The 9,001-nt window shown below is 42.0% G+C and overlaps 1 protein-coding gene across 1 annotated transcript; it reads left to right on the forward strand.

Moving 5' to 3' along the window:
* Positions 1-2,427: 2,427 nt before the first annotated feature.
* On the forward strand, positions 2,428-3,009 carry LOC308515373 (glycolipid transfer protein-like; the record flags this gene model as incomplete). Its single annotated transcript, XM_081085992.1, has 1 exon — positions 2,428-3,009. One exon carries the CDS (start codon positions 2,428-2,430, stop codon positions 3,007-3,009), a length of 582 nt encoding a protein of 193 aa, XP_080942118.1.
* Positions 3,010-9,001: the final 5,992 nt, after the last annotated feature.

Raw genomic sequence — 9,001 nt, forward strand, 5'->3', positions numbered from 1 at the left:
AGTTCAGGAGACATCAAACAACTATACTATTTTTGTATGTCCCTAGAGCTAAAAATGGTTTTCAGCCTTTTATATGGTTGAAAATAAGCAAAGCAAAAGTACTATTACATAACAGTTGAAAATTATATGAAATTCAAATCTTAATGTCAATAAGTTATATTGTAAAATAACCAAGTTCATTCACTTATATGTTGTCTATGACTCTTGTTCTGCACCAATAGTAAAATTGAGTAGTTGCGGCAAACATAGGGTGACCCACAAAAATCTAAAATAGTTGCTATTTGGTCCTTTACAGGAAGGGATGATTAGATATACACATGCAGAGGAATGAAATTGGACCGTTATCTCACCCCACACACAAAAACTAACCAAAATGGACTAAAGACTTCAATGTAAGACTTAAAACCACAAAACTCCTAGGACAAAACACAAAGAAAACCTCCTTTACATTGGTCTTGAAAATGATTTCTTGGATATGACACCAAAAGCACAGTCAACAAAAGCAAAAATAGACAAGTGAGAGTGCATTAAACTAAAAATCTTTGCACAGCAAAGAAAACAATAGAGTGAAGAGAAAATCTATGGAATGGCAGTTAATACCCACAAACCATATTATCTAAAATATATAAGGAACCCATAATACTTAATAGCAAAAAACCCCACAAATAACCCAATTTAAAAAATGGGCAAAGGGCTTGAGTAGACATTTCTCTGAAGAAGACAATACAAATTGTTTATAGGTATATGAAAAGGTGTTCAACATCATGAATCATTGGGGATATGCAAATAAAAAACCACAATGAGATATCATTTCACACATGTAAAAGTGACTTTATCAAAAAGGCAAAAGATAACAGATGTTGGCAAGGATATGGAGAAAAGAAAACTCTTCTTTGTATAATGTGGTGAAAATGTATATTGGTACATCCATTATGGAAAACGGTATGGAGACACCTCAAAAATTTTTAAAAAAACTACTTTATTATCCATCAATTTCATTTCTGTGTATTTATCCAAAGGAAATGAAATCAATATCTCAGAGTTTATCTATACTACCATGTTTATCCAGCAGCATTCACAATAGCCAAGATATGGGGGAGAGTGGGGACCGGATGGAGGAGGGAGATGGGGGTAGGGGAGGAAAGGAGGACATCTACAATATTCTCAACAATAAAATGCAAGTTGTTAAGTATTATTATCATAGGATTTCATTTATTTAAAACATATATACACATTTATACTTATTGATATACTAGAGGCCCGGTGCACAAAAATTTGTGCACTCGGTCGGGGGGGGGGGGGGGTCCCTCAGCCCGGCCTGTGCCCATTTGCAGTCCAGGACCTTGGGGTATGTCCACCTGTCGTCTTAGGCCCACTCCCCGGGGAAGCAGGCCTAAGCTTGCAGTCAGACATCCTTCTGGCAGCCAGGGAGCCCTTGGGGGATGTCCAACTAAAGGCTTAGGCTCCCAAGAGAGCTGTGATGAGGAAGCTGGGGTGACAGAGGAGCCATGCTGTTCCGGCCCGCCACCCTGGGTCGGGTCACACACGGGATGCCGGGGGATGGGGGGGTGCCGGCCGATCGCTGCAGCCCCCCCGCCCCCGGCCTCCCCAGGTCAGGTCACACACGGGACGCCCGGACAGCAGCCGGGCGGGCCGGCGGATCGCTGCTGCCCCGCCTGGCTGCCCTGGGTCGGGTCGCACATGGAACACCCGCTGCCCCGGGTCGCAGATAGCAGGCCAGAATGGCAGCAGGGCAGGCGGGATGGCGCTGTCCCACCCTGCCTGCAGTATGCAAAATAGCCACCATCTTTGTTGGCAGTTAATTTTTATATCGCGCTGATTAGCCAATGGGAGGCATAGCGAAGGTATGGTCAATTACCATGTTTGTCTATTATTAGATAGGATATTTGTATATGCACATAAAATCTGGAAGGTAAACTTAACTGAAGGAGGGACTTTTATTTTTACTTTATATTCTTCTAAATGGTATAAATTATTTACAGTAACACTATAATAACATGTAATTAAAATTCACTTTAAATATTGAAAATACATACTTTGTGCTAGACATAATAGAGTCCTATCCTTGAAATCTATACTAATAATAGCCTATGGCCACCACGTCCAGACTACCGACCAGTCACCATGAGGGGGCCCCACTTGGATGGGCCTGTGGCTGGACTTCAAACTGCCTGGTGGCCTCTAGCCCAGGCCGGGGAGATGCTGGGGGCTGGTCGTGTGTGTGTAGTCTTTTAAAAATAAAGAAAGGGCAAGTGGCAATGTTGGCATCCCCGGAGTTGGTGGCAGGCAGCAGTGACGGCCCTGGTACCAGTGGCAGTGATGGCCCAGGCATGGATGGCAGTGGCCAGGGGGCGGCGTGGACACCCGCAGCACTGACTGGGGCATCACCGTAGCCTCAACCCCAAAATGGCACTGCTGACCAAGCACCTGCTGAAGCTGCTGCCTGAGGACAAGCAGATGGAGACCAGGCCCTTCCTGGAGGCGGTGTCCCACCTGCCACTCTTCTTCGATTGCCTTGGGTCCCCAGTGTTTATGCCCATCAAGGCAGACATAAGTGGTAACATCACAAAAATCAAAGCTGTATACAACATGGACCCGGCCAAGTTCTGGACCCTGCAGAACATCCTGGAGGCAGAGAAGGAAATGTATGGAGCAGAGTGGCTCAAAGTGGGGGCCACACTGGCGCTGATGTGGCTGAAAAGGGGCCTCTGCTTCATTCAGGTCTTCCTGCAAAGCATCTGCAACAGGGAGCAGGATGCTAGCCACCCCAACCTCATCCACCTCAACACCACCAAGGCCTACAAGATGGTGCTCAAGAAGTACCACAGCTGGATCTTACAGATCTTCCAGGCAGCGCTGTATGCTGGGCGCTACAAGTCCGTGCTCTCCAAGGGACAGAACGTGATGGAGGAGGAGTGCCTGGAGAAGGTCCGTCTGTTCCTGGTCAACTACAAGTCCACCATTGACATCATCTACAAGATGATGTAGGCGTGCCCAGAGGCTGGCACTCCCAGAAACAGACAATCCAGAATCACTGTGAAGGGAGCTGGAGGCTGCCTTGTCCTGAGTTCCCCAGAGCAGCCCAGAGTCTGGCTGGGGTTGCAGGAGACAGCACTGGTTTCTAAAAAGTCATTTTTGGGGTTTATCCTAACAGAGCAATAAATAAGCACCCTATTTCTGAATCACCTTTAATTTCACAGCAGCACAGACCTATTGCCTTCATTTCAGTGTGATCAAAATCAGTTAATGTTGCTACTAAGTCAAGTCCTAGGGTTTTCTGTCCCCGTTCCCTCCATGTGGTGTGTGACACTGGGGGAGCCCTGTCATACACCTCATTTTAAAAATGAGGATCTGGTGTAGTGATGTTTCAGGTCGTCTAAGGACCATAAGGAGTTTGATTTGAAATTATACAGGATTTTTTTTTAAAGCAGACTGCTGTCTGCTCCTGTGGTTGCACAACCCAGCCTCACAGCACTGTCACTATAGATGCCACACTTTCCTACTGTCTTTTTCCAGACAGGTTTTTATAGTTGAAAACAACCAACAAGCCCTTGATGACCTTGCCCAAGGGGACTTTATTTTAAAGCTATCAGGTATGAGTAACTGACCACAGATGACTGAATTTTCATTCTTCTGCATAAATATTTCTTCAGGGACAGCCTACCCCACCTAAGAAACTACGTATCATCTGTGTTCTCTCAGAAGGGAGACCACGAGCCCTCCCGATGCCTAGACCTAAGGAATCACCTTGCTGCCTTAACTGTCCCTCCTGGCACTAACAAGAGCTGTATTTTGAAAGTTTTGGGGTAAATAGAGGGACCGCCAAAGAATTCATGAAGAACAATTGGTGATTTTTATGCAAACACTAAATAATTCTTAATAAATAAAGCTCTATTTTGGAATAAAAAATCCTATATAATAAAGAGGTAATATGCAAATTGACCATCACACCCTCACACAAGATGGTCACCCCCATGTCGTCACAAGATGGCTGGCAGGGGAGGGCAGTTGTGGGTTATCAGGCCAGCAGGGGAGGGCAGTTAGGGGTGACCAGGTCAGCAGGGGAGGGTAGTTGGGGGAAACCAAGTTGGCAGAGGAGGGCAGTTGGGGGTGACTGGGTCTGCAGGGGAGGGCAGTTAGGGGTGACCAGGCCAGCAGGGGAGGCCAGTTAGGGGTGACTGGGCTGGCAAGGGAGGAAAGTTGGGGGGGACCAGGCCTGCAGGGGAGGGCAGTTGGGGGCAATCGGGCCAGCAGGGGAGCAGTTAGACATCGATGAGGCTGGAAGGAGAGTGGTTAGGGGTAATCAGGCTGGCAGGCAGAAGTGGTTAGGAACAATCAGGCAGGCAGACAGGCAAGCAGTTAGGAGCTAGCAGTCCCGGATTATGAGGGGGATGTCCAGGATTATGAGGGGGACATCCCCCAAGGGGTCCCAGATTGGGACAAGCCCCCCCCCCCAAGTGCACAAATTTTGTGCACCAGGCATCTAGTAGTAAATAAGATCATTACTGAAGAGTGTGGAATGAAAAAAAGTAAGTTACATTTCAGGTACACTGTCAGCTCTAGGTTTGAAAAATACAAAAGGTTCTAGATTTCTATTTGGGAGTAACTTTTCTTCAATTCATTCTCTTTAATTAGTAATATATGAGGGGCTGGACTAGAGAGTAACTAAGGTCCCTTATAAATTGTGAGTCATATCAAATAGAAAGGTCAAAATACATGGCAAGGAATAAAGAAGCTCTATGGTGCTGAAACTGGTTTGGCTCAGTGGATAGAGCGTCGGCCTGCGGACTGAAAGGTCCCAGGTTCGATTCCGGTCAAGGGCATGTACCTGGGTTGCGGTCACATCCCCAGTAGGAGATGTGCAGGAGGCAGCTGATCGATATTTTTCTCTCATCGATGTTTCTAACTTTCTATCTCTCTCCCTTCCTTTCTGTGAAAAATCAATAAAAATATATTTTTTAAAAAAAAAAAAAAAAGAAGCTCTATGGTGCTATACCCTGGATATATCAGCATGATGTGTTCCTCGGTGAAATGCCAGCTCCTAGAGGTAGTGAGGCCTTGGATATTACAGCAATTATATGAAAACAGACTTCTCAAGACAGCTGCCCTCAAGTCTACTTAATAACAAATAAATTTTTTTGTTTCACTGTAAAATGTAAAGAATTCAATTTTTAAAATTTTCAAGTTCTCTAAATAAAAGTTGTTGCTATTTTCATTTCAAACATTTTTTTTTAATTTCCACTCTTTGAAACATAACCCATGTTTTGAAACAATGAATTTGCCAAGCATAAAATAGCCCAAAAAAGCAAATCACAAGAGTGCATATTCACCTCATATTAGTGCTTTCCCCTAATCTGCTGCAGATATTGTTGACTCAAAAAATAAACATTTTACATGTAGTGTAGAATATAGTCACAACCTCAAAAATCTGGAAGTAAAAGTATTTTCACTAGTCAAGCTTTTTCCCCCACTAGTATCAAAATAGGCAGTTCTCAAGTTACAAATGCACTGTGTCCCTGGATTTAGTTTTTGTTTTTAAAGAAGATCCTCACTTGAGGATATGTCTCCCTTGATTTTAGAGAGAGAGGAAAGGAGAGAGTTAAAGAGAGAAATATCAATGTGAGAAAGAAATATCCCTCGATTATCTCTGACCAGGGTATGAACCCACAACCAAGGCAGATGCCCTGACAGAGAATCAAACTCTCAACCCTCCAGTACATGGGAGGTGTATGTGATGATACTCCAACCAACTGAGCCACTCAGCCAGGATCAGAATTTATTTTTGAAATCAGCTATATAGAAGTAAGAATATACTTCTCCCCCCTTCAGCCAGAAACAGTATTATAAATGCTTCACGTATTTGCAATCTAAACCACAATGACCTACTTAATCCATAATGCACCCAAACTGGAATATTTTTGAGGGCTAGTGGAACCTAACAAAGAAAGCAAACCCTAGCTCTGCGACTTCTCAATTGAACAGGTTGTCAATGAGCTTCAGTGTCCTCCTCTGTAAAATAGTGATTATAATATATCTTTCCTAGAGTTGTCCTGAGGATTATCTGAGATCATGTAGGTGTTCACTTGAACCAAGAGGAGATTCTTTGTTTGCTCTACACCACAATTACGGTATTAACTAAGCTATGCCTGATTTTAATCACAGCCCTAAGCAGCAGCTGAAGGATAAGTACTGCTTCAACTCTGGAGGAGCAGAACAGGGCCTCATAGCACAGTGGCATCCACACTCATTCATGCTTAAAACCCCATGCCCTGGAGACAGACGGATTAAGTTCAAAACCCTGGATTGGGGTTGGTGGTATAGTAGAGAGCATAGCTGCCTTCCAAAATCCTGAATCTAACACCTACCAGATGTGCAAGCTGAAAGAATGAATTTAAACTCTCTGTGCCTCAATTTCCCCATCTGAAAAGTGAGTATAATAATAGTACCTCCCACCTAAGGCTTTTTTGAAGATTAACTGAAGTAATGTGTGTGAAATACTTTAAAAAATTCCTTCCTGGTAATATTTTTCTAGAGTTAAGCATACTAATTATTGTTCTGATGCTTTCTAACTAAGAAATTTTTAAACAGAAAAGAAAGCATATAATGCTGCTAAATGCAGTTGGGGGAAATATTGCAAGCTAATTCTTTCTGTTTGTTTAAAGGACACTTCTTATTTATGGATTCAGAATTCAGAACTTCATGTGTTCTTAGTTTGCCCTGATAAATCAGTGTAAAAGAATAAATATTAGTTCAAAAATTAGGTGTAAAAATAATGCTTTTGTTGCATTTTCTATAACAATTTAATATGTTGTATAATCCTCCTTCAGCCACGGTGACAGCAACTTGATCTCTGCATGTTGAGTTTCCTAAGAATAGCATCCAATTTATAGAGACTTCACACAATACCAAGACATGGGGCTGAGACATCTAGTGTGTGATGCCATCTGTCCACATAGAAACATCTTATTGGGTTCTCAGTCATCACAGGGATTGCCTGGGAAACACTCTGCATTCCTATGTCTAGCCTCTTCGAAGTGGGAGGCTTAGCTACTTCTAGGACTCACTTGAATCTCTGCTCCTTCCAGGCCATGCCAGGGCTCAGGAATTGAGGCAAGGCTGTATCCAACCTTAGAAAACCCCAGGCAGCTTCTTTTGTGTTCCTGAGAGTATGATCAATAAGCAGAGAGCAGGGTCTTTCTCTCAGGGACCTACTATCATACATAGGTAGGCAAAGTAGGTTTATAGTTGTGAGTTACTTGAGACACAGTTTGCTCTTTTACTATTATTTATTAACCAGTGGCCCAGTGCACAAAATTTGCGCACATTGAAAGGGAATTAATTAGAGGAACGTAAATTGGACTCACTATCTAATATCAATAATATGTGAGCGTGAGGCAGTCCGCATTTCTGAAATTCAATGACATGAATTTTAGCTATTACTTTGCCAAATAAATGGAATTTACAGATATCATTTAAAAGAGTATTCAGCTTAATATTAAAAACTCTGGCTACCAAGTCAGCTCTGTTTTCAACTTTTTGCCAGCGTTATAAATTGTTTGCAATATCTGCCCATTTGGGGTTGCATGTCATGGTTATGAATAAATCGGGCTTGCCATACTTTGTTACAATTGCCATAGCATCCTGATATCGCTGCTGCATATTTCTGGGACTACCCTCAGAAGATGATGGAAGTATTATCATTTTACCAATCGGCACATTGTCATTTTCAAATCTAGATTTGAGATAATCCATCAAACCACTATATTTTTCAACTCTCAATTTAGATTGGTTTGCTTTGATGAAATTTATCCTATTGGCCTCCATTTTTTAATATGAATCCACGATAAACTGTTGAGTTAATTTTCCTGCATTTAAAATAGGATTGAACATGTCCCCCACAGAGAGATGAAATCCATAATACTGCATTTGTGTGATTCGTGTCCTTACATTTTGTCTAGTATTATTGTCGATTACACTGTTGTCTCTGAGTCTTAATGCAATATCTGTTCCCCAGCCTTTTTCACCATGTGGAAAAAGAATAGGATTTGTCATTGCATCTAATGTAGGAAACAAGATATTGATTTGTTTCATTTTAGTGGCATTTGGATTATTGGGATCTGGTTTACAATGAATGAGCAAGTCCCTTTCAAAAGGAGGTTCTCCATCTTCATTTCTGAATATGTCAGCACCCTCAGTTACACGGGGAGAATTATATCTACCTGGGTCACTGTTACGATTGTATTTAATTGCCATTGTTACTTCTGTGGGAGCAATAGCTTTTGCTGCTGCTTCAGATTGGGCTTCCTTTTCTACCTCATGTAACATCTTGTATGATTTTGTTAATTCATTTATTTCGTGCATGAGGTTGTTGATGTTGATCATGAGTCTTTCTGAGCAGCCCTGGTTTTCTGGCATTGCTAATCTTTTACTTGTAAAGGGTGTCCCAAAATTCACACAAGAAGTAATTTTGATAGAAAACACAGGTTTATAATTAAAAATTGTAAATTTTTTATTGATTCATAAAGTATACAGTATAGGGTTATGTATGGAATAGCATATTAGGTAAGTGGCTGGCACATACGCAAAGCCGTGGTCTTTATTGGTCTTCATTGTCCCTGCTCCCGGGCCATAATTGGTACTTGGAAATGCTTATCAAATTGAAGGGATTGAAATCAAAGGGCAATAGATATTAGAATCTGATTCAATAAATCAAGTAAAAAAACTGGATTATCATGTCGCGATAGCAAGCACCATTAACTGTTATTGCCTAAGCAGCTGCATTTCGGTCATGGAAAATTTCAACAAAAGAGTGCGTATGTGCCAGCAAAGCAGTGGAGGCCATTTACCCAATATGCTATTCTATACATAACCCTCTACTGTATACGTTATGAATCAATAAAAAATTTATAATTTTCAATTATAAACCTGTGTTTTCTATCAAAATTACTTCTTGCATGAATTTTGGGACAACTACTTTAGC

This window comes from Myotis nattereri, assembly GCF_964212035.1.
Source record: "Myotis nattereri genome assembly, chromosome: 3".
In the NCBI taxonomy this organism is placed as follows: domain Eukaryota; kingdom Metazoa; phylum Chordata; class Mammalia; order Chiroptera; family Vespertilionidae; genus Myotis; species Myotis nattereri.